Source organism: Phlebotomus papatasi, chromosome 4 (genome assembly GCF_024763615.1).
Source record: "Phlebotomus papatasi isolate M1 chromosome 4, Ppap_2.1, whole genome shotgun sequence".
NCBI classification, from domain to species: domain Eukaryota; kingdom Metazoa; phylum Arthropoda; class Insecta; order Diptera; family Psychodidae; genus Phlebotomus; species Phlebotomus papatasi.
This window is the reverse complement of record NC_077225.1, coordinates 4,117,757-4,143,556: the sequence shown is the minus strand read 5'-3', so window position 1 is coordinate 4,143,556 and position 25,800 is coordinate 4,117,757. Positions and strand designations below refer to the sequence as shown.

The window sequence follows — 25,800 nt, the reverse complement described above, 5'->3', positions numbered from 1 at the left end:
GCCTAATTTTCAATGGATTTGGACAAATTTGGACATTTTTGAAAGATCTTTTAATTCTGAACCCGACTGCATCGGTCACGATCGGTGATGGATCGGGAAAGTAACGGTAATAGCCCTATTTTAAAAATACTGTTTTTCGCACTTTTTCAGTCTTTTGACCCATATAAAATTTAAACGGTAAGAGATATCAACTTCCGGTCTTAGGTGACCCCACCTCAAATGACATTATCTCGAAAGTAATCTCTTTGTTTTTAACCCCTCCCCCTTCATGCGCTCCCTATCCCCCAAAAATAGGCAAAAATGAAGTTTTTCTAATTTAAAAAAAAATGGCTCTGACGATTTCCTCCATTTTTGGATATGTTATGGAGGTAGTCCAGCTGAACATTTCGTCCTTAGACACCTGTTCGCGCCAAATATTGACAAGTTCGAATTGGCGCGAGAAAGAGAATAGAGAGAGCTTTCGGAGCGATCAGCTGATAGCATTTTTTTTGTTATTGCAAACGAATAGCGGTCAATGCAGTGGTTGAATTCATCTATAAAAAGTTGATTTTCATCTTCCAAGAGTAGTATTCTTTTTTTATTAGTCAAGTGAAGCAGCTCGATATCAAAAATTACAGTCCACCAGAATATATAAAGTGACAAAGGCAAGAGCAAAGTTCAGTGACAATTTAAGACATTTATCTTGTAAAATTAAAGTAATTTTTTTAGTAAAGTGGTGTAGGGAAATTAGTTATAAATCGAAGGGCAGTTAAGTGAGGTGATAGGGAAAAAATAAAGTGAATTTAAGAGAATCTCAGAGACATTGTGTGGAGCACGTGCAGTGTGCTTCGTTTGGCGTGGTCAGGAGAATTTACCCATTCTGGACGTTGTGTGCCTGCATCTGGAATTTTTTTTTATCCTCCGGGGCCGAATGGCTCGTAGACATTTGTATGATCAGGATTTGTGTATTTCCAGGTACATATTGATCTCTAAAGAGAAGACATCACAGTGGTGTGCAAATTTATTAGACTAATTCCCATCTAAACTTCTCAGGTATATTTGCTGAATCTGTAGGAGTTATTTAGAAAGTTTCACAGCAGCTAATCAGACACAATTTTTATCTCAGGTAAATTCCCCACCATTTTTTTGGTCCTCCTCGGAACATCACAGTTCATACCTCTGCCAACATGCCATTCAAAACCGCAAGTAGAGCGAGCTACAAAGGCCAGTTGACTACAGTGAAAAAGGCCATCGAGAAGTATCTCAAATTTCCCAAGGTATTGGATCATCCCGATGCCAAAGTCGATCTCATCTCTCACCGAGATGCTGTGGAGAGAATAGAGTCCAAATTCATAGAAGTTCAAGGACCTATCATCGCAGAAACTTCTGGTGACCAAAGAAAATTAGAAGAAGAGGAATTGACTAAATTCATCGACGAATGTTCTTCAGCACATTTTGAGATTTCACGACTGCTTGCCAAAAAGGGCGTCATTTCTGCCACTACAGGAGGTGCAGCAGCATCAGGAAGTGATCCTTCAGCCCAAATGACATCCATCGTGAAATTATTGCAAGAACAACTCGGAGAGGAACGCCAACAACTCAAAATACTTCTCAACAGTCATCGAGAGCACATGAGCACTCTTCTAAATCAGCCCAAGGAGGAGAGAGATGACGAAGACAACACTGGAGGCAATAGAACTGGCTCTTCTACGTCATCAGGGGCAAAATTGGAACCTCTTAAGGTGCCCAGTTTCAGTGGAGCTTATCAGCAATGTAAGTCTTTTCAGGATTTGTTTGTGTCAATAATCCATAACAATAGACGCCTAACTCGTGCAGAAAAAATGCACTACCTGAAAACATCGCTCACTGGAGAGGCAGCTTAAGTAATTGAGAATCTCACCATTTCTGATGAGAATTATGAGATTGCTTGGAATGAGGTTCAGAAAGAATATGATGACAACTACAAAATCGTGGATGCCCACATCGAGACGTTCCTCAGGCAAACTCCAGTTACTCAACCAACAGCTGCAAATTTGAAGAAAATCTGTGCGACATCTTCATCCACTCTTAAAGCTTTGGAGGCCATGAAAGTCAGCAATCGAGACCCGTGGCTGATCCATATCATCAATGAGAAGCTGGATCGAGAGACGCAGGTGCTGTGGTCGAGAGAGATTGGAGCAAACATTCCGACGTGGAGCGACTTCGAGGCACTCCTGCGCAAAAGATGTAAGTCACTTGAATTTTGCTCGTCTTTAAGTATTTCAAAGCCTAGTCACAATATTAATTTAAATCAAAAAATAAAGTCAAAACCTGATAAATCTCGTGGTGCTTCTTGCGTAGCTTTTCAGTCAAATAAAGAATGTTTTCATTGCAAGAAACCCAATCATAAGCCCCCAAAAGAGACTAGATATTGTAAAAGATCTCAAGGTGTGTTACAATTGTCTAGCTAACACCCACTCCCCCACAGATTGCTCTTACTCTTCGTGCAAATCGTGCCAGCAGAAGCACAATTCACTTCTGCATGAGGCACTTGTCAACAAAAAAGATGACAAAAATTCCACTAAGGAGTCGTTCTCTGGGTCATCATTGAGTTGCATCAAAGATGGAGGGTTAGCATCGTCACAGGTGCTTCTGGCTACAGCTCAGGTCCGAATTCTGGATGATGAGAACAATGAGCATTTTTGCAGGGTCTTGCTTGATGCTGGATCACAAGTCAATCTGGTCACTACCCAATTTTGTCAGCGACTTCGCCTTACCGTGGTATCACACTAGAGAATTTCACATGAAAATTTTCATGTGATTCACATCAATTGTTGCTGATATATGCCCTATTGTGCAATTTTCTTCAAGAACTTTTAGAAATCGATTCATTTAGTGATAAAAAAGTAGACTCGAGTCACAAAAATTGGTTTAAATAGATTAAAATAGCATAAATACGATTGATAACTAATGAGCAAATAATGAGCAAAATTTGCTCATTACATTTGCATCTGGTACTACTTTATTGCAGTCATTCGGGTAGTTTCTGCACCACAACTCTCCCACCAGTTTATTAGTGATGAAATTGTGATTAAAAGTAGTGCCAATTTATCGTAAACGAGATGGAGAAGAAAGGGCAAAGGGCATTGAAAAAGATCGGTGAAGAGGATAAGTAAGAAAAAAGCTAAACAAAAATGTGTTCGATCTACATTTTATATTCCTTCATAAACTTCTAGGATTTCGTGGTCAAATGAGATGGTGACCGAATTAATTGAGGCTGTACATCAGGAAACCGTAACTTGGAACTACAACTGCCGGGAATACAAAAATAGAGGCAGCCGATCTGATGGTTTTCAGGCCATTTGCGACAAAGTGAGTCACCAATCGCCGGAACTCACACCTCAGTCGGGATTTGGGTGGTATTGGCTCCCTCATTTTCGTAGTTTTCTTTTGTAGATAAGGCCCTACGATTTGAAGAAGCTCTTCAAATTCCTCCGAAGTCATTCGGAGAAAATCATTGTGTCCAAAAAAATCTCCACTTGCGATGTTGTCATAAAGATTTTCAACGAAACCATGTGAAGGTCGCGTTAAAAGCCAATCTCTCGCCCACACCATCCTTCTGTTCCCTTTGCGGGTCCTTTTGCACAACACAAAAGCAGTGTACAGGATGAGAACTTCCTCTTCTTCATTAAAATCACACATTTTTACTCAAACGACTGAAATGCTTCAAAAACAAAATCACTCATCTGACAACCTACATGCCATCGTGACATTGAGCAATTCTAGCAATAATGTCCTGGCTAAATCAGCGATTTAGAGTGGTTCTAGAAGTTTTAATTAGCAACTTTTCAATGTGAAATTTTCTAGTGTGATAACACCGTTAAGCTCTCTTCCACTGAATTTCACATTGAAGGAGTTGGATCGGTGAATCATGTTGCAAGACACAAGGTAGATGCAAGGCTCAAGATGGGTGTACAGGGCAGTGGAAATTTAGTGTCAGTCTCTTGTTTAGTTGTCAAGCGCATTGTAGGGAATCAACCCAGTTGTGGTATTGACAAAGGTTCCGTTCCAATTCCCGATTCCATTGTGCTAGCTGATCCTGAGTGGCACAGGAGCCAACCCATTGACATGCTCATTGGCGGCGAATACTTTTGGAGTTTTCTAAAGGACAAAACCATGGTTCTTGACAACAATGCTCCCCTTCTCAAGGAAAGTGTATTTGGGTGGTTGATCGTGGGACCGTGTACGAGAGGTATAGCTTTGAGTGTCACATCTAACGGTCATTGTGGTTTTGCCGCGTTATCCAGACTAGATGCAACTCTTCGGAAATTTTGGGAAATCGAAGAAAGATGCAGCCCTCAGGACAGTCACAAAGAACATGATGAGGTGGAAAATTTGTACCATATGTCAACTACTCGATCAGAGGAAGGTCGGTACATGGTGAAACTGCCAGTCAATGAGAAAATTGGAGAGTTGGGGAACAATCGGAGTTCAGCCACACAGCAGTTGTTAAATTTGGAGAGGCGACTGGAGCGCAATCAGGACCTCAAGTTTCAATACTCCAGGGTTTTTCATGAGTACCTTGACTTGAACATCATCGAGGAGGTGCCCCCTAGTGCGATTGACAGTCCATCTTACTACCTTCCACATCATGGGGTAGTTAAGGAGCACTCCACAAGCACAAAACTCCGAATTGTTTTCAACGCCAGCGCGAGATCACAGACTGGACTTAGCCTCAATCAGTGTTTGATGGTTGGGCCAGTCGTGCAGCCCTCACTTGTCGAAGTATTGTGGAGGTTTCGCAGGCACAAATAAGCACTTACATGTGACATAACGAAGATGTATCTTCAAGTTGTCATGCATCCCGAGCATCGTGACTATCACAGATTTGTCTGGAGGGACAACAGATCAGATGACATCAAACACTTCCGTTTTCGCACCGTTGTTTTTGGAATAGCATCCTCACCACACTTAGCCACTAGAACACTCATTCAGCTGGCAGAAGATGAGGGCTCGGCATATCCATTGGCAGCAAAGGCGGTTCGGGAAAGTTTTTATGTTGATGACTGTCTGGCATCAGTCTCACAGGAATCAGATGTCTTGGAGTTGAAGCGTCAACTCATCGAGCTCATGGGAAAAGGTCATTTCCAACTGGCCAAGTTCAAGTCAAACTGTCCAGTTGATGAACACCACAATGATGGTCAGCAGCAACTTCCTGACACAGATGATGTTGTAAAAACTTTGGGACTGATGTGGAATAGCGAGTCAGACACTTTTCAGTTCAAGCTTTCCCAATATCTCCCGCAGGAGACAGTAACCAAACGCCAAATTTTGTCTACCCTCGCAAGGATTTATGATCCTATTGGATTGTTGGGTCCGGTGGTCACCAATGCCAAACTGATACTACAAGATGTTTGGAAATCCAAGAAGGATTGGGATGAACCAGTGCCAAGGGAGTTACAGGACAAATGGACAGCATTCATCAAGGTTTTGCCCGCCATCGAATCACTCAGGATTCCGAGATGGATATCCACAATTGAGTCTCCAGTTCATGTGGAATTGCATGCATTTTCAGACGCAAGTTCCCGAGCATATGGAGCAGTCATTTTTCTGGTTTGTGAGGATGAACATGGACATAAGTCAGCCAGACTCCTCACTTCCAAATCCAAAATTGTGCCCTTGGACAGCAAGAATTCTGCAAAACCAGCACTCACAATTCCAAAGGTTGAGCTTTGTGGAGCACTCATGGCAGCAGTATTGATGTCCATTGTGTCAAAGACGCTTGGTATTTCTAACCGATTTTATTGGACTGACGCAGCAATCGTTCTGTACCAGTTACATTCTCCATCGGAGAAGAGGGAAGTCTTCGTGAAAAATTAGGTTCGAGACATCCTCAAGTTGTGTCAGGCAGATGAATGGCGCCATGTTCCAACTCATGAGAATCCTGCTGACGCTGTCTCAAGGGGATCTACAGCATCTCAACTGACTCTCAATCAATTATGGTGGACAGGACCTCAGTGGTTGACACAAGACAGTATTCATTGGCCATAACCTTTCATCCCGCAAACATTTTCAATGATGAGAGAGTCCAATGCAGCCAATGTAAGTGCGGCAACCATCGTGAAAAAATCTGACACAATCCACACTATTTTGACATTGAGAATCATCACTTTCAAAAGGATGCAGCGTGTTCTAGCTTGGTGTTTGCGTGCAGTAGCCTTTTTTAAGGCTCGCACAGGAAGAATTACTCGAAGTGCCACACACTCACTACCAAGAGGGTCACTCACCACTGAAGAACTTCAAAAGTCAGAGACCTTTCTCATCAGATGGGAGCAAAGTGAACACTTCCAGCCAATCATCACAGCAGTTCAGAGAGGAACTCTCGATCGCCATCCGAAATACAAATTTATCAGACGTCTTCGTCCGTTCCTCGATGATGATGGAGTTCTACGGGTTGGAGGCCGTCTTGAAAATTCATCAGAACCGTATGATGCTCAACACCCAAAGATTCTGCCAAAAGGAATTCTAGCTGAAGTCATAGCCAGACATTTTCATGTCACCTTACTTCATGCTGGACCGCAGTTGTTGTTGGCATCAATCAGACAGATATACTGGCCTATGGGTGGACGTGGATTAACTCGAAAAGTTGTCAGGATGTGCATTCCGTGCTTCAGAGCGAAACCACCAATACAAGAACAGCTTATGGCCAATTTGCCTGAACACCGGGTCACATGCTTGCGTCCATTCCAACCAACAGGAACAGACTTTGCGGGTCCCTTGCTACTCAAATCAGGGCAGCGTAAGGTTTCCGCTAGAAAGTCCTACATCGCAGTTATGGTGTGCTTGTCAACCAAAGCAATTCATCTCGAATTGGTGAGTTCGTTGTCGACAGAGGCTTATATTGCCACACTCAGACGTTTTGTTGCCAGAAGAGGGATACCAGCGTTCATGTATTCTGACAATGGCACGACATTTGTTGGTACGGACAACGAGCTGAAGAAACTGCTGAAATCCACCCAATTCAACGAAGATGTTGGAAACTTCATGTCATCTATGGAGATAAAATGGTGTTTCCAGCCTCCCAAGGCACCCCATCATGGAGGATTATGGGAGGCGGTAGTGAAATCATGCAAATACCATCTCAAAAGAGTTGTGGGCCTCACACCACTCAATTTTGAAGAAATGAGTACAGTGTTGGCCCAGATCGAGGCTATCTTGAATAGCCGTCCATTGGTTCAGCTTTCCACGGACGCAGCAGATCCCACAAGTCTTACTCCAGGGCATTTTTTGACTGGGTCGGCCTTGAATCAACTTCCAGATCCTAATTTGCAGGATTTGTCAATTAGCCGATTGGACAGGTGGCAATTATGTCAGAAGTTGCAAAAGGATTTTGCCCGGCGTTGGAAGCAGGAGTACTTGTGTTCTCTTCAAGCAAGAACCAAATGGAGTAAGGAGTCTGTGAATCTCAAGAAAGAAGATGTCGTACTCTTTTTAGATGACCAGCTTCCGTCTACACTCTGGCCTCTAGGAATTGTCACAGACACATTTCCAGGACAGGATGGAAAAATCCGTGTCATTACAGTAAAGACCAGTCGAGGACAATACAGGAGACCAATCACCAAGGTAGTTAAGCTACCTCTGAAAGAGGAGCACGAAGAAGAGTAAGCATCTTATGGGGGAGGGTGCTCGCACCAAATATTGACAAGTCCGAATTGGCGCGAGAAAGAGAGTAGAGAGAGCTTTCGGAGCGATCAGCTGATAGCATTTTTTTTGTTATTGCAAACGAATAGCGGTCAATGCAGTGGTTGAATTCATCTATAAAAAGTTGATTTTCATCTTCCAAGAGTAGTATTCTTTTTTTATTAGTCAAGTGAAGCAGCTCGATATCAAAAATTACAGTCCACCAGAATATATAAAGTGACAAAGGCAAGAGCAAAGTTCAGTGACAATTTAAGACATTTATCTTGTAAAATTAAAGTAATTTTTTTAGTAAAGTGGTGTAGGGAAATTAATTATAAATCGAAGGGCAGTTAAGTGAGGTGATAGGGAAAAAATAAAGTGAATTTAAGAGAATCTCAGAGACATTGTGTGGAGCACGTGCAGTGGGCTTCGTTTGGCGTGGTCAGGAGAATTTCCCCATTCTGGACGTTGTGTGCCTGCATCTGGAATTTTTTTTTTATCCTCCGGGGCCGAATGGCTCGTGGACATTTGTATGATCAGGATTTGTGTATTTCCAGGTACATATTGATCTCTAAAGAGAAGACATCACAGTGGTGTGCAAATTTATTAGACTAATTCCCATCTAAACTTCTCAGGTAAATTCCCCACCAGTGTCTAAGGACGAAATGTTCAGCTGGACTACCTCCACAACATATCCAAAAATGAAGGAAATCGTCAGGGCCAATTTTTTTTTAAGTAGAAAAACCTCATTTTTTGCCTATTTTTGGGGGATAAGGAGCGCATGAAGGGGGAGGGGGTAAAAACAGAAAAATTGCTTTCGAGATATGGTCATTTGAGAAGGGGTCACCGAAGACTGGAAGTTGATATCTCTTACCGTTTGAATTTTATATGGGTCAAAAGACTGAAAAAGTGCGAAAAACAGTATTTTTAAAATAAAACGATTACCGTTACTTTCCCGATCCATCACCGATTGTGACCGATGCAGTCGGGTTCAGAATTAAAAGATCTTTCAAAAATGCCCAAATTTGTCCAAATCCGTTGAAAATTAGGCCCTCTAGGGTAGTTGACCTTTGACCTTGAATAATTCAAGATGGCGATTTTTCCGGTGATAGGTGTCTAAAGCTGTCTACACATTATCAAAAATTTCTATAAAAAATGACATTAAAAAAAAAGCTTTTTAAAAAAATCGCCTCCAGACTAGTGAAATTTTTTTAAAAAAAACTGGATTTTTTACAGAAATTTGTCTAGTGTGTAGGCGATTTTGTAAAAAAACGACCCATTTTTTTTTAAAATCAAGGTTTTTTCTTTAAAAAAAATTCTTTAAAAAAATGCCTCTACACACTGCACTGGGACAATTTTTTACAAACCAGTTTTTTAAAGAAGTTTTTAAAAAAATCACAACAACTCGAGACATTTTTCATGAAAATTTGTCATTTGAGTGGTGGAAAAAGTGTGAAAAGTGTTTGTTGGAATTCCCTGGGATAGTTGTTAGTGGATGTTCGTGGAAAATTTTCGAAAATTGCGAAAGTGCAGTGTTTTTCTACAGAAGTTGTTCCCAGTGGAATCAAAGCCAGCTTTGGACGAACATTTTCGCTGATTTTTCTTTTGAAGTTGCCGAAAGTTGTGATGGCTGTGTATTCTTGAAGATTTTTATGGTACAGTGACCTCGTGCACCAAATTAAAACATGAATGGGAAGAAGGAAATTGAAGAATTTTGGAACATGAACCTGGTAAATCAATCAAGACAATAGACCTATTCAGAGCCACTGAGGAGATCCTAGTACATACAAGAGTCATCCGTAGTTACCACAGCCCATCACTTGAAGCCCCAGAACCACCTCCCATCATTCCTCCTTTTCAACCACGATGGAAATGTTCCCATCCGGAAGCACAAGGATGAGATGGCTACAAATTTTTGCTTCCTCCATGGGACTCCTGCTTGGACAGTAGTGGATAGAGGGAGAAGGCTTTAATGTACACCGGATAACCAATAAAAGATTTCGGATTGGAAACCAAGATATGAGAATTTATTTTTCATAAAATTTATCATAATTATCACCAGTGTCCGGAATCAAATCAGTGTCATCCAGTATCCGGAATCAAATTTGTAGAGTTGCACTGGATCAATTTTTGCAGGAATTTTGGTGAAGCACTTTCTAATTATTCCTCAAAGTCCTTCCCCTCATCCACTATCATGCTCTTCCAATTGTAGTCCTGAACTTTTTGCAGAAATAGCTTTGCAATAAAATCAGCGAGTTTTTTTTTAGCATATTCATAGTACTTACGTCAATGTTCTTGGTTACAAATACTCCTGTTCATCCAAACGTATCCACAAGTTTTCCTGAAGTCCTGAAGCTTTTCCAGAAAGAGCTGCTGATCAATGGAATCTAGGATCTTTTGAGCTGCACACCTTGTTCTCCACTCTACCCATTGTTCCTGGTAACAAATTTGTCCTTCCGAGTAATTTCTGCGGTTCTTCTGATGAGCATGTTTTGGTTTCCAGATTATCGCAAAGAAAAACAATTTCTGTACATAAATAACTGCGATAGTCACACAAAATTTTCAGGGAAAAACGACATTTTGAGGTTATGTTCACACACTCCGTAATATTATACGAAAATTGGCCGCCAGTCTACTAGAGTGAAGTTGGTCACATATCATATTCCGCAATAATTTTGCAGCAACGATTTTGCTTATTATCAGATAACTCAAATTTGACACAAAGTTACTTAGATTCGTCAAAACAAAAGTCCTTCAATTTTACGCGGGAGTATCTAAAAAACTGATTTTTATTAACAATGCAAAAATAACCACTTCCTCGCCACTTTTTACCACTTTTCGCCAGTTCTGTAACCACTTCTCGCCACCCACTTGAAAAGGTCTAAACTCGATTATTTTGGGTAATATTATGCAAAAAATACATTCAGCATTTCTTTTTTCTTATGATCACCTTATTATTACTCACTTTGAATGATTTTTATTCACTTTTATATGAGAAATCAAATTATTAGACTATTGCAGAAAGTAAACAAAGCAGATTTGACAACTGAGAATCTATGAAGTGAAGTTAGCGTTGTCTATTGAAAAGCAATGGCGACAGGTGATGAATCAATTTTAGAATATTACCACTTTTCGCCATCTCTCATTTTTACATAAATATAACATAAAATGAAACATTAACTAACCGTTTTATGATTGATCTGTGCGTGATTTTAAGCGCATTCTTAACCGTTTTATGATGGAGCTATGCGTGATTTTAAGCGCATTCTTAACAGTTTTATGATTCAGCTGTGCGTGATTTTAAGCGCATTCGTAACCGTTTTATGATGGGCTGTGCGTGATTTTAAGCACAATCCTAACGTTTAAAAAAAATACAAAATATAGAAAATGAAAAAAATTATTAAAAAAATCTAAAAAGAAGCATCGTGAAAAAAATTACGGGAAAAAGTTAGTCTTTTGATAACAAAAAAAATTGTTCGAAAGAAAATGATTATGGAATTTGAGTAGATATGAAAACAGGGTTAATAAACAAATACATAAAAACATCGGATTTTGAGCAATGATTTGATCAGGTGCTAAGATGAGTTCAATACAAGTCGTAAAGCAAAAAATAATTGTATTAGGTTAATACTGTTCTTTTTTGGTAATAACAAACCCTTTTTTTCACTCAAGAAAGTATAAAATTATTTAACTCGAATTCAGAAAATTGATCAGGTAGGGTGGGATCACCACTTCTCGTCAGTGCCCCATTTTTCGCCACTTATATTAAAATCGCAATTTTTCCATTATTTGTGAATTAAATTAGTTGTAAAATTATTTGTATCTCTAGTGCTGTTACTTATAGAGTCGAAAAACACTAATTTCTTCTTTTGAATTTAAATGTTTGACCATTTTTTAGGGGAATATTTTAAGCAAGTGCATCGAATCAAATATTTCTTACCAAATATAGTAAGTGTCATGAAACTTTTATCAAAAAAAAATTTACGATTTTGAATAAATAATTTGTCTATTGAACAATTTATTACATTCAGCGAATACATAAAATTTGTATTTAATTAGTTAATGTTTCATTTTATGTTATATTTATGTAAAAATGAGAGATGGCGAAAAGTGGTAATATTCTAAAATTGATTCATCACCTGTCGCCATTGCTTTTCAATAGACAACGCTAACTTCACTTCATAGATTCTCAGTTGTCAAATCTGCTTTGTTTACTTTCTGCAATAGTCTAATAATTTGATTTCTCATATAAAAGTGAATAAAAATCATTCAAAGTGAGTAATAATAAGGTGATCATAAGAAAAAAGAAATGCTGAATGTATTTTTTGCATAATATTACCCAAAATAATCGAGTTTAGACCTTTTCAAGTGGGTGGCGAGAAGTGGTTACAGAACTGGCGAAAAGTGGTAAAAAGTGGCGAGGAAGTGGTTATTTTTGCATTGTTAATAAAAATCAGTTTTTTAGATACTCCCGCGTAAAATTGAAGGACTTTTGTTTTGACGAATCTAAGTAACTTTGTGTCAAATTTGAGTTATCTGATAATAAGCAAAATCGTTGCTGCAAAATTATTGCGGAATATGATATGTGACCAACTTCACTCTAGTAGATTGGCGGCCAATTTTCGTATAATATTACGGAGTGTGTGAACATAACCTCAAAATTGACGTATATGTTACTTCAATGGTGGTATATTTCAGACTAGCTTATAATTACAAGTGGTGTGATTTATATGGGGGATAAACGGTACACATCATTTCCCCCCGCTAACATTGAATTCTAATACAATAGGTAGGAATTCTATTCTTTGTAGTTAACTTTGTTTTTAAATCGAAGGCGGCTACTACGCCTTGGGGTGGTACTAGGAGCTGGAATTGGCGTAGGATGAGAGTCCGGTGATGGGCTATAAAATACATCATCATCGCCCGACGACTCATGTCGTTGCGGTGGAGTAAATGGAGTGCTTGGTCTCGAAGAACTGCTGCGTCTTTCAGTGACTACTCCTGTTCCCAACAGCATTCTCTCCTTCACAGGTTTCAGCTGGTCTCTATGGGCCTTTAGCCTTGTTCCGTCAACTACGATAACATAAACGACTTTAGATAATCGTTTTTCGACTACTGCGTGCTTCCATCCATGCGGTGAACAATAATATACGCGCTGTCCTTCCTCCAGTAATTCAGTACTCCTGCTCTCCCTCACTTCATTGGAATTGTTGTCCTTTTTGGATTTTCGCCTTCGTGGCCTTTTCTCCCTCTCCAATTCATTGTCTCGTGGATCCTGTATTTGAGTATCGTCCGGGTGATCGCTAGGTAGGTTATCATTTAGTACGCTTACAGTCGTCCGAGGCTCATACCTCAAAAGAAGACTACTCGGTGAGGTCTTCATCGTCGTCGTTGGGTAGTGGTTGTACCTGAAACGGAATGCGTGTATGAGTGACTGCAGAGATAATTTTTTAAAGCGAGAATCAGCGAAAAACTTTTTCAAGGATTGTTTTGCCGTTTGCACTGCTCTCTCTGCTATACCGTTCGATCTAGGATGATAAGGGGGTGTAGACATATATTCTATTCCATTTGACTTTAAAAATACTTTAAATCTTTCAGAGAAAAACGGTGGTCCGTTATCTGAAACCAACAATTTTGGTAGTCCCCAAATTGAGAATAATGCCCTCAATTTTTCAATAACGTCGTCAGCTGCCGTAGAAGTCATTACAAAAAGATCCACGTATTTGGAATAACTATCTACTGCTAGCAAAATAGTTTTGCCCCCCAAATGCATAAAATCTATATGTACCCGTTCCCAAGGGCCTTCTGACTTGGTCCACGGTGTCAATGATAAATTTGCCGGTCTCGCTGAATGCTCTTGACATATCGCACAACTGGCGATGAAAGTTTCTAAATGAGAGTCTATTGCTGGCCACCAACAGCACGATCTCGCCATCATCTTAGCCCTAACAATGCCCTCATGACCTCCATGCAATAAATTAAGAACATTTTCGCGCATTTTCTCCGGAATAAGGACTCTGTTTCCAAAATACACTAATCCCTTTTGCACCGACAAATTGTTCTTGTACTTTAAATAAGATTTAAGTGCATTATCATTGATCTTGTGATCACGTGGAAATCTACTGTTAATAAGTGTTATCAATTGCTGTAAAATTTTGTCTCTACCTGTCTCTTCTAAAAGTTCTTTTTCTTTTAATGGAATTCCTCCAATTACATCGATAAAATTTATGGAAATCGCGTGTACGCCCGTGGGTTTATTTAAAGGGAATCGGGAAAGAAAATCGGCGTTTCCGTTATTCTTACCCTTACGATACACTACCTCAAAGTCATACATTCCCAACAAAATTGCCCAACGCGAGATCCTTGCTGTTGCCACTGCATTGCTTCTTTTAATGTTGCCAAACAACTCTCTGAGACTGGAGTGATCCGTATACACGATTACTTTCCGTCCATATATGTATTTATGGAATTTCTTAGCTGCAAAGACGAAACTCAATGCCTCTCTCTCTACGTTAGAATATCCCTTTTCTGCTGGAGATAGGGTAGATGAGACAAAACTGATAGGTCTTTCAATACCATCAACTATGTGAGAGAGTACTGCTCCCACTCCGGATGTTGAAGCATCCACACTAAGTGTTAATGGTAAATCACTTTGATAGTGAGTTAAAATCTTATCACCTTGCAGCCACAGTTTGCTCTCTTCGAATACTTTTTGATGCAAATCTGTCCAAAGAAACGGAACTCCTTTCTGAAGCAATTGGTATAGCGGTGTCAACTTCGCGGATAGATTGCGAATGAATCGTCCATAATAGGATAATAACCCGATATAGGATTTCAACTGAGTGATATTTTGCGGAGGATGAGCCTGATTAATAGCTTCTAGCTTATCTGGCAATGGTCTAATGCCTTCCTTGGATAAAAGGTGCCCTAAATATTCTACCTCTTTCTCGAAGAAAACACACTTATTTAGGTTAGCTTTTATGTTAAACTTTCGCAATCGATTCAGCACTTTCCGCAAAATGTTTTCACAATCTTCTTTAGTTTTTCCGCCGATGAGAATATCGTCAATAAAACACGTTATTTGAGGAATTCCGGCTAAAACCTGATCCATGACAGATTGAAAAATAGCTGGACTTGAGCTCAAACCAAAAATTAACCTCGAAAATCTAAATAAACCTTTGTGAGTGTTTATGGTTAGTAGTTCTTGCGATTCTGGCGACACTTCGATCTGTTGATAGGCTCCCGCCAAATCTAATACGCAAAATACCGCACAATTCGCTAAGTTCAAGAAGCATTCATCGGTACGCGGCAAAGGATAATGAGCTACCTCTATGCATTTATTTACCGTGACTTTGCAATCGACGCAGAGACGCAGTTTCCCATTTTTCTTCCTCGCTACCACCACCGGTGAAGCCCACCTTGAATATTGCACAGGCATTAGTATCCCCATGTTCACTAACCTCTCAAGTTCTTTTTCGACCTCCTCTCTTAGCCCAAAAGGTACCGTATAAGGTTTATGAAATATTGGTTTAACTCCCTCCTTGAGAACAATATCCACTTTAAATTTTTTCACTGGTGAATTGTCCTCAACATTAAATACAGTCCGATATTCCTCAACGATCTTTGGAATGTTTTTCTCTTTCGCTGATTCTCTTGCCTGCTTTATCGCATTGCACTAGAAATTTTCCCTCCAATTTGGATAAATTATACCAAGCCAATCTCTGCCACATAGTGGTAAAAATCTCTGTGGAGCATCGACAATTACAAGTCTCATATTCTCGAATTTTTTTCCCATCTCTTTTATCTTGAAATTGCAATTAATTTCTCCCACCACACTAATATTTTGCCCGGTTACCACTTTCAATTTCATCAAACATGGTTCAAGTTTGAACTGCCCAAAATATTCCCGATAATCTTTTAGATGTATAATTGATGCGTGCGCGCCACAATCGATTTCCATCATCATTTTATACTTACCAATACTTACCCATAAGAAAACGGGATCACTCACCGATGCGTTTCTATCCTCTTCAACCATCTCGGCTTTGTGCTCCAGTCGAGCTGCTTTGACGATGGATGACAATCTCAGAGAATGAATTTTCTCTCCCAAACGATCGGAGTCCGAGTCTGATTCTGTGTCGATGTAGCGATCTCTGTATGAGTGCAGCGCCTTCACCTCCTTGTGCTTTCTCTCTTCTCTCTTGGTGTTGGAGCTCTTCCCTTTGGATTTACACTCTGCCGCTATGTGAGATCCCCACTTTCCACAATTGAAGCAACGAATGTATGGAGATCCAGCCTTCCTCTTTTCACCCTTTCGCTCAGTATGCGAATCTGCTGGTGTCTCTCTCCCACTTCCACGTTCATAGTCCTTCTTAAAGACTTTGCGTCTTTCTCCTGAATATCTTGACACTTTAGCGATGCTTGATGACGTTGTAGGCTGTATAAGTTTCACGTTTTCCTCAGTAAGCTCCATGTTTAAAGCCTTTTGCAGCACATCATTGAATTTCTTATGGTCATCGTCAATCAACTTTGTCTGGATTCTACTGTTACGCAACCCGCACACAAACCGGTCACGAAGCGCCTCATCCAGGAAATTTCCATAAGAGCATGACTGTGCAAGATACTGCAAATCGGTGGCAAAATCACTAATTGATTCACCCTCTTCTTGAAACCTCTGATGAAACTTAAATCGCTCTCCAATTTGGCTCTTTTTGTGTACAAACTTGGCCATCAGCACTTCCTTTATCTCCTTGTAGGTCAAATCCTGCACTTTTCGCGGCTGGACAATAGCTTTAAGTGCCTTGTACACTTCCTTCCCGGCAAATGTGATAAACACCGATGCTTTTTTCTTGTCCTCAGTGATTGAGTTCACCGTGAAAAAATACTCCATGCGGTCCATGTAGTCTTCGAAATCTGAGGAACCATCCACATGGACATAATTTTCTATGGATCCGAAGCATAAATTGCTTCCCGCTGTTGCAGATCCACCTCCTGATGCTCCTACTTGTGCACTATTTTCTCCACCTCCTGGCATTTTTAATCACTTCACGATTTTTATCACTTTTTTCACTTAACCACGTGGGTCACTTTGTCCACTGACGTCGCCAAATGACGTATATGTTACTTCAATGGTGGTATATTTCAGACTAGCTTATAATTACAAGTGGTGTGATTTATATGGGGGATAAACGGTACACATCAAAAATGTCGTTTTTCCCTGAAAATTTTGTGTGACTATCGCAGTTATTTATGTACAGAAATTGTTTTTCTTTGCGATAATCTGGAAACCAAAACATGCTCATCAGAAGAACCGCAGAAATTACTCGGAAGGACAAATTTGTTACCAGGAACAATGGGTAGAGTGGAGAAGAAGGTGTGCAGCTCAAAAGATCCTAGATTCCATTGATCAGCAGCTCTTTCTGGAAAAGCTTCAGGACTTCAGGAAAACTTGTGGATACGTTTGGATGAACAGGAGTATTTGTAACCAAGAACATTGACGTAAGTACTATGAATATGCTAAAAAAAAACTCGCTGATTTTATTGCAAAGCTATTTCTGCAAAAAATTCAGGACTACAATTGGAAGAGCATGATAGTGGATGAGGGGAAGGACTTTGAGGAATAATTAGAAAGTGCTTCACCAAAATTCCTGCAAAAATTGATCCAGTGCAACTCTACAAATTTGATTCCGGATACTGGATGACACTGATTTGATTCCGGACACTGGTGATAATTATGATAAATTTTATGAAAAATAAATTCTCATATCTTGGTTTCCAATCCGAAATCTTTTATTGGTTATCCGGTGTACATTAAAACCTTCTCCCTCTATCCACTACTGTCCAAGCAGGAGTCCCATGGAGGAAGCAAAAATTTGTAGCCATCTCATCCTTGTGCTTCCGGATGGGAACATTTCCATCGTGGTTGAAAAGGAGGAATGATGGGAGGTGGTTCTGGGGCTTCAAGTGATGGGCTGTGGTAACTACGGATGACTCTTGTATGTACTAGGATCTCCTCAGTGGCTCTGAATAGGTCTATTGTCTTGATTGATTTACCAGGTTCATGTTCCAAAATTCTTCAATTTCCTTCTTTCCATTCATGTTTTAATTTGGTGCACGAGATCACTGTACCATAAAAATCTTCAAGAATACACAGCCATCACAACTTTCGGCAACTTCAAAAGAAAAATCAGCGAAAATGTTCGTCCAAAGCTGGCTTTGATTCCATTGGGAACAACTTCTGTAGAAAAACACTGCACTTTCGCAATTTTCGAAAATTTTCCACGAACATCCACTAACAACTATCCCAGGGAATTCCAACAAACACTTTTCACACTTTTTCCACCACTCAAATGACAAATTTTCATGAAATATAATCCCAAGCGAAATGCTGAGAGTAATCTGTCAGAAATTTTTTACAAAAATTAAGTCTAGTGTGGAGGCATTTTTTTAAATTTTTTTAAAAAACAGTTTTTTTTTTAATTTTTAAAAAAAATTTTTTAAGAATTTTTTTAAAAAATGCTCATAATGTGTAGACAGCTTAAGGACGAAATGTTCAGCTGGACCACCTCCACAACATATCCAAAAATGAAGGAAATCGTCAGGGCCAATTTTTTTTTAAGTAGAAAAACCTCATTTTTTGCCTATTTTTGGGGGATAGGGAACGCATGAAGGGGGAGGGGGTAAAAACAAAAAAAATTACGTTCGAGGTAATGTCATTTGAGGTGGGGTCACCGAAGACCGGAAGTTGATATCTCTTACCGTTTGAATTTTATATGGGTCAGAAGACTGAAAAAGTGCGAAAAACAGTATTTTTAAAATAAATCTATTACCGTTACTTTCCCGATCCATCACCGATTGTGAACGATGCAGTCGGGTTCAGAATTAAAATATCTTTCAAAAATATCCAAATTTCTCCAAATCCGTTGAAAATTAAGCCCTCTAGGGTAGTTGACCTTTGACCTTGAATAATTCAAGATGGAGATTTTTCCGGTGATAGGTGTCTAAGGACGAAATGTTCAGCTGGACTACCTCCATAACATGTCCAAAAATGAAGGAAATCGTCGGGGCCAATTTTTTGCAAGGTCATAAAACATGTTTTTTAGAGAGGTTAGAAGGGGTGGGGTGTAATTTGGGTAAGGTAGTTAAATAGAATGTATTGATTTCTGGGGGGGTCACCGAAGACCGGAAGTCAATATCTCTTACCGTTTAGCAGCTAGGATGTTGCAAGGTTGGAAAAAAAGTCGATTGTGAAAACTGATCTCTCTTGGAGTTCGAGCAGTTAATATTTCCCTCATGAATTTTGTCAAAAATTATTTTTCTATATCTTGAGTGAAAATGTTTTTTTTATGTTGACAAATTTTTCTTCCAACAAAAAACGTATTTTGATATTTTAAGTTGTTTTTTTTTTATAGGAGTCTTAATACTAAAAACATATTAAAAAAGATTTTCCAGATTTTCATATTTTCTTGAGGATTTTGCGTTGAATTTCCTCAAGAAAATGCCAATTTTTATAAAATTTTCTGTTTTCCACCACTTTAGCCAGGAGTCTAATACTCATAACCAAAAAACTTCATGAAAAAAATCACATTTTTATGCATAATTTCGATTTGTTTTGTAAAATATTTTGATAATGCTAATTGATTATACAACGCAGGACCATTTAAAACAATTTAAAATCAAAATTTTCATTCGCTTAAATGTATTTTAAGTATACTTTTGAGGTAATTATAAAGCCCTAAAACCTATACTTCAACGTCTCATAGCGCGTGGCATTTTCAAATGTAAAAATATTTTGGATTGAGGTAAGAACTGCAAATAATTATGTATAAAACCCGCTCGGGTCGAGGATATAATGGCTTTAGTGCTCCAAAGTAAAGACGCGCAGCTTCACCATTAAACGGTTTACTATTGTGCATAAACACGCAGAACTTCATCATAAAATGATTAATGTGCTCGACAGATTCACTGCTCAAGTCGAAAAACTGTTTAACGTAATTATAATAATCAGAATAATGTTTACACTGTATTCCCATCAGTTTTCCAATAAGTCGTCCCCGGCTTAAGCCGCAAGTCTGTCTAGGGCATAATATTGTGCTCAAAAGACGCACAGCATAAGCATAAAATAACTATTCTCGTTATTCTTAAAATAGATAGATAGATATTTTATTTATCGACAATGCTTTAAAAGCGCAGCAACATTACAGAAACATTTTAAGCATGAAAATGTTCAGCAATTGCTTAAAACACACAAAAATCTGTATTAGAATGATTCACGCTCGAGAATTGTGAATTTCAAGCACAATCCAAACCGCTTTGTGCTTGAGATGAGCAAGTTTTTAGCATAATTTTAACCGTTTTGCTGAAGCAGTGCGTGTTTTGAGCACTATATTAACCGTTATATGATGAAGCTGCGCGTTTTAGGAGCACTTCGTATGTATTAATAACAAAGTGTAAAAAGAAAAATAAATTGTAAGAGGGAGAGGGGCAATATAGTATGAGAGTTCACAATTTCACTAATTCACATTTTAAAACACTTTAAACACTTACGCTCAATCGTACAACGTTGATTCATGCTCAAGCAGTGTGAATTTTGCGATATGCGTATGTTTTTCACAATTTTAGAAAGTTTTATCTTAGTCCTGTGAGGGTTTTAAGCATAATTTTGCCATTTTATGTTTCAATTGCGCGATTTCTATGCACAATACTAATCGTTTTATACTAGACCTTAGCGGGTTATCCTCGAAATTTTTACCGCCTTATGCTGAAGTCATTTGAGTTTTATTCACGAATTTAACGATTTTTTGTTTACGCTATGCGAGTTTTGTACAAAATTTTAACCATTTTATTGTAGAGCGTGCGGCCTATTCGACACATGTCAACCCTCGTCGACGGCTGCAACCCACCAATCCCAATTCCTTATTCCTTTAACACGCCCAACCCCTACCATCCCAAGGCGGGTGCTGAAGGTTGCTATATGGTGCTCTTGTTGCTTATGGCAATTAACATCAGTACTTCAGTGAGTGAGCATCAGTCGCCGTGGACAGTCACTCTCAGGAAGTTGAAATAAGGGTGGCAAACCTCAGTTCCCCATTCTCCCTCTAGAAATTGGTAATTCTATTTTAGGTGAGCCCCATCTGGGCTTACATTATGCTGAAAGTGATAGGGTCTTACACCCCATTTCAAATAGTTTTCTTGATAAATATTTGCGGGTTTTTGGCTCAATCCAAAATATTTTTAACATTTTAAAATGCCACGCGTTATGAGACATTGAAGTATAGGTTTGAGGGCTTTATAATTACCTCAAAAGTATACTTAAAATACATTTAAGCGAATGAAAATTTTGATTTTAAATTGTTTTAAATGGTCCTGCGTTGTGTAATCTATTAGCATTATTAAAATATTTTACAAAACAAATCGAAATTATGCATAAAAATGTGATTTTTTTCATGAAGTTTTTTGGTTATGAGTATTAGACTTGCTCAGTGGCAGAGCTAATAAAGGGGAAGTTTAGGGATGTGCTCCCGTGAGCTAGGACCCAATTTAAGGAGCGTGTATCGCTACACTTGAAATGGGGGGAAAAGAATAATTTCAGGAGCGCAAAGCGTCTCACAAAAATTATTCCTGGAAGGAATATCTTACTCAAATCTTGATGTCTCTGGTAACTCCTTCGGCTTCTTAGTCCTCTGGAGTTCATCTGCTAGGGATTTTAGACGTCTTACTTCTCTCAACTTCACTTAACTGCTTGTCTTGACCTCTTTCTCTTAAAACTCCTACAGCATCGCCCAAATATGGGTTTCCATGCTTAGCTCCGCAATGAGAAGTCTTCGGGGTCAAATGTGTCTTTATTCGGCATAATTGCCTATTTATACAAAGGTACTTAGTTCTAAAATATACAAATTGAGGTGGGAGAAAATTGGGTAAAAAGTGCATAAAAGTGCACGCCTCCGAAAGTGTAGGGAGAAATGGGAGAAATTAATTTCATATATAATGACTAGGCAAATTCAATCGGTTGTGTATATCTACACAGTCACATGTATAGATATACTGACCTATGGTAAACATTACAACTTTAATTGTTAATATTCAGCAAACTATTGACAGTTAATTAATGAAACTTCTTGTGCGTATATTTAAGAATAGTAAAAATACTTTAGTTAGGAAATTATTATTTAAATATAAAGATCTTCCGCACAAGATCGGATTAAAAATAAGATAAATTAGCGAAAGCCATGTTCAGGTCTGAACAACAACACTGGGAACTTTGTCAACGCATTGTCCAAGACTTTATTCGTAAATGGAATATCACTTGTCTGCATTCTCTTCAAGAACGAGCAAAGTGGCACACTGAGAAGGAGAACATTCAAGTCGATGACGTCGTAGTATTGCACGATGCTTCAGTTAGCAAGGGAGAGTGGACGTTGGGAAGAGTTGAAGCAGTTCATAAGGGCACTGATGGCAGGGTGAGAGTCATCGACATTAAAACCCCAAGGGGCACGTATCGAAGGGCAATAACCAATGTTTCTAAATTACCGATGTGTGAGAGTCACTCTCCACCTAGGGAGCATGTTTAAGAATACATCTTAAAATTAAGAGCGGGAAAGAAAGTCTCTCTCATTGATCTAATGAGAGAGAAACTTGATTTACGGGAATATCGGAGTCCAATCAATTATATAATCCATGCAATTCGTGGGGACTCCTCAGTATTCTTTTTGCTATCTCTCTATAAAGTTACACACATTTTTTTTAAAGCAAACACGTGGTGAAGTAAAATTGTTAAAATTTGTTATAATAAATTATTGAAATTATTAATTAAAAATTGAGTGAATTAAAATAAAGTGAAATTCGTTCCCGAAAAATAAGTTTTTTTCCTGAAAAGTCGGCACCTACGTTCCGGATTAAAAGAAGGAATTAACTAACTATTTCACATCCTGTTTCCAGGTAAATTATCACTCACCTTGGAAGCCAACGGATTGAACAGTTCTTCGTCCAACGCAATTTGATGGAGGACACGTGTCGCTAGAAATGGCGACGACGCCACACCGAAGCAAACAGTGCGGAAACGGTAATGAGTCAGATTTTGGGATGAATCATCCCGCCAGACGAATCTCTGATAGTTGCGATGAGGAGGGTGTATTAGAACTTGTTAATACATTTTCACTATATCACAAGTGAAAGCGTAGGGTTTGTACCGAAACTGCAACAGAATCGAAACGAGTGTGGGTTGTATACTAGGGCCTACCATTAGGCAGTCATTTAGACTCAGACCCGATTTAGATTTGGCGCTCGCGTTAAAATCGCGCGCGATTTGGCGTCTTCGATTTCGAAGAAGCGGGACAGATCGAAATCCAAAGTGGCTTGAGATGCAACTTGGCAAGTCACCTTCTCAAGAAAGAGAGAAGATGGCACCTTATCCAATGAGGAAGAAGGTGGGGGAACTGCACCAACAATAACCCAACCAAACAATATCTCCCGCAAAGAAGGAAGATCATTCCCCAACTCAACGACCCCGGATTTAAGAATATCCCAGAAATGCTGTGCACCTATCAACATGTCGATTGGACTATTTTTGTACCAATGAGGGTCTGCAAGATGCAAATGCTCGGGAATTTGAATGTCCGAGTGAGAGATGGACCAGTTAGGCTGATTGCCAGTGACCTTTTTTAATACCAGACAATCAATAGAGAGATTATCCAGACTGTCTCCAAAGAGGGGCATAATATTTAAATTGAGCCGTTGTTTAACGGAAATATTCCCCCCTCCAACCCCTTCCACAAGAATGTTGGCTGAAGATGGTTTCATTCTCAGCCTTTGATAGAGGTTATTGGAGATCAGATTCACTTGCGAGCCTGAATCTAACAGGACTCGACACAGTTGGAATTTCCCGAAAGAATCCTCAACTTGCACAACCGCTGTTGCCTATAAAACGCGAGGGATTTTTTCACAAGTCTCGTTTGAGGCGACAGGGTGGCTTGATGTGACTTCTGTGTCAGTTTGAGTGGACTGTATGCATGTTTTTTTCTGTGTAGATGAAGGGGTTTCAGTAGAAGGTGTCTTTTTAGAATCGCGCTGTACGAAATTGCCTTCATGCAGCATCCTGTTGTGTTGCTGAAAACATAATTTACACATGGGATAGCTACATTGGGAGACATCATGAGTGTCAGAGAGACAATTTCGACAGATTTTCAACGAATCCACGATCTCTCTTCTTTTCGAAACCGCCATGGCATCGAAAGCCTTGCACCGGTATATTTTATGGAGGCCTTTTTTGCAAATAGGGCGTTGCGTAGTTCCTTGGGAAACTATATTCGAGGCGACTTTGTACTTAGAGTCGCTGTTAGTGGGCTTTGCAGAACTCTTGAAAGAATTGAGGGGCTTTACATAGTTATTAGAACCTGTCATTTCTAATTCCCTACCTCTTTTAATCAAGAATTCCTCGAAGAAATCCCACAACGATTGTTGTCCAGCTGATTCTCTAAACCACAATGATCGTGTCTCGCTGTCTAACTTGTTGCAGACGATATGTATCATCCAAGGATCTGACTGTGGAACTTCAAGAGCACTCACTCAGAGATTTTAGAGTAGAAGATGAAGTCATTTGTAGCTCCTTCACACCTGCCGCAGTGGCTGCTTTCAAAGGCTGTTGATTCATTAAGCAATCCATATGGGCTGCGATGATCGACGGCTTGTTGTCAAATTGTTTCTTGACAGTTGCCCATGCAGCTGCGTAATTCTCGTTGGTGATTTCCAGGTGTGAAATTCTATCGGCTGCGACTCCCTTGAGGTTAGACTTGAGGTGGCTGAGTTTCTGAGCAGGGCTGATTGTCTCATCATTGTGCACTAGAGCTGCGAAAACGGAGTGAAATTGTTTCCATTGACGATAATTGCCGTCAAATTCTGGAACTTTCACTGGCTCCACGACAGTTGAGCTTGATGGCTCTGCTTCTAATATTTTCTTGGCTAAAAAGTTGAACTTCTCATTGTCAGCAGCCCGCTGATGCTCTTGGTGCTCCAGTGTTGTCTTCAGAAGAGACAAGATTGCGGATGCATGGAGGTTTCCGGAAGTGTAAACATAACCTCCTAGTGGCGTGGAATTTAACTGAGTTCTCACACTTACTGTGGAAATTATCTTTGTCAGCTGTTTTTCCACGATTTCCACTCTCTTGTTGAACAACCTGAGTTCTTCCTGCTCCTCTAATTTCGACTTAGAGCCTTCCTGGGAGGAGATGATACCATGTTGCTCAGCACGATGTCTCGATGTGAGCTGCTGCAATTTATCACGCAAAATGTGCAGCTGGATCAAATCATCCTCTCCCTCAAGGACGTCTATCCTCTCATGTAAGTCACGGTCTTCTTTCTCAATCTGAGTGAGATTCCCTTTCCGGGCAGCTTGGCTTTTTCCTGCAGGCATGCTGCTCCTGATGCTCGGAGGTCCAAATGATGGTAACTCACCTAAATAAATATAAATTCCTTGGTATCTGGTGAAGGATGGATCAAATTTTTGACGATGAGATACACAACACGAGTTTTCTTCACCATTTATTTACAAGAAGTGACGTAATGACAATGATACATAGAAAAAGAGGGAAGGTTAAGCACCAGCGCCTCTCTCTGATCAACATTGAATTAGCGATATATACGCAACCACTTTTCTGGCGCGAACACTACTTATACTTTTTTTTTCTTCTTTTCAAATAAGTTTAAGTAGCAATAATTGTACAAGTTATACAAGTTTTTCTTTTAACATCTTTTGCTTTGTGATAGCTTTTGTGGACAGAGTGAGAGCCCTAAAATGAAAATTTCTATCTCTTGATCCTCTTGGTTGTTTGTTCTGTATCCTCAGTGTTGAGTTCGTCTCATTGTGTCTGATATTGTGGCATCGCCGTATACATGATTTGAGGCTCATTGGCAGCGGCCCCATTGGTGGCCGTCACACTCTGTACCGTGGGGACTCCCATATACATCGTATTGGCCGGCTGGACCATGCGATATGCTCCGGCTCCTTGCTGTGGACTCGTGTAGGCATAGGGATAGTAGCCCTGTTGCATGTACTGCGCTGGCATCTGTGCCGCAGGATATCCCGGCTGGTACCAGTAGCCCATTGGCTGATAGGAATAGGGATACGGTGCTCCCTGTGGCTGCACCGGCTGACTCTGGTTTGATGGC

At 39.6% G+C, this 25,800-nt stretch overlaps 4 protein-coding genes across 5 annotated transcripts; 3 read left to right on the top strand and 1 right to left on the bottom strand.

Moving 5' to 3' along the window:
- The first annotated feature begins 1,523 nt into the window (after positions 1 to 1,523).
- Positions 1,524 to 2,751, top strand: LOC129808559 (uncharacterized). Its single transcript, XM_055858338.1, has 3 exons — positions 1,524 to 1,752; positions 1,864 to 2,205; positions 2,447 to 2,751. The coding sequence occupies exons 1-3, from the start codon at positions 1,524 to 1,526 to the stop codon at positions 2,749 to 2,751; spliced, it is 876 nt and encodes a 291-aa protein (XP_055714313.1).
- Positions 2,752 to 3,213: 462 nt separating this feature from the next.
- On the top strand, positions 3,214 to 4,773 carry LOC129808558 (uncharacterized). Its single transcript, XM_055858337.1, has 2 exons — positions 3,214 to 3,330; positions 3,826 to 4,773. The coding sequence occupies exons 1-2, from the start codon at positions 3,214 to 3,216 to the stop codon at positions 4,771 to 4,773; spliced, it is 1,065 nt and encodes a 354-aa protein (XP_055714312.1).
- A 1,365-nt stretch (positions 4,774 to 6,138) lies between these two features.
- On the top strand, positions 6,139 to 7,623 carry LOC129808557 (uncharacterized). The gene has a single exon (XM_055858336.1). The coding sequence runs from the start codon at positions 6,139 to 6,141 to the stop codon at positions 7,621 to 7,623; it is 1,485 nt and encodes a 494-aa protein (XP_055714311.1).
- A 4,683-nt stretch (positions 7,624 to 12,306) lies between these two features.
- On the bottom strand, positions 12,307 to 16,576 carry LOC129808626 (uncharacterized). Of its 2 annotated transcripts, none has more exons than XM_055858413.1 (2): positions 15,626 to 16,576; positions 12,307 to 13,046 (listed from the first exon to the last, which is right to left on the bottom strand). In XM_055858413.1, exons 1-2 carry the CDS (start codon positions 16,535 to 16,537, stop codon positions 13,002 to 13,004), a joined length of 957 nt encoding a protein of 318 aa, XP_055714388.1. In that variant the 5' UTR covers positions 16,538 to 16,576; the 3' UTR covers positions 12,307 to 13,001. The 2 variants fall into 2 exon arrangements, with proteins under 2 accessions (XP_055714388.1, XP_055714389.1); XM_055858414.1 differs by having other exon boundaries at positions 15,650 to 16,576.
- Positions 16,577 to 25,800: the final 9,224 nt, after the last annotated feature.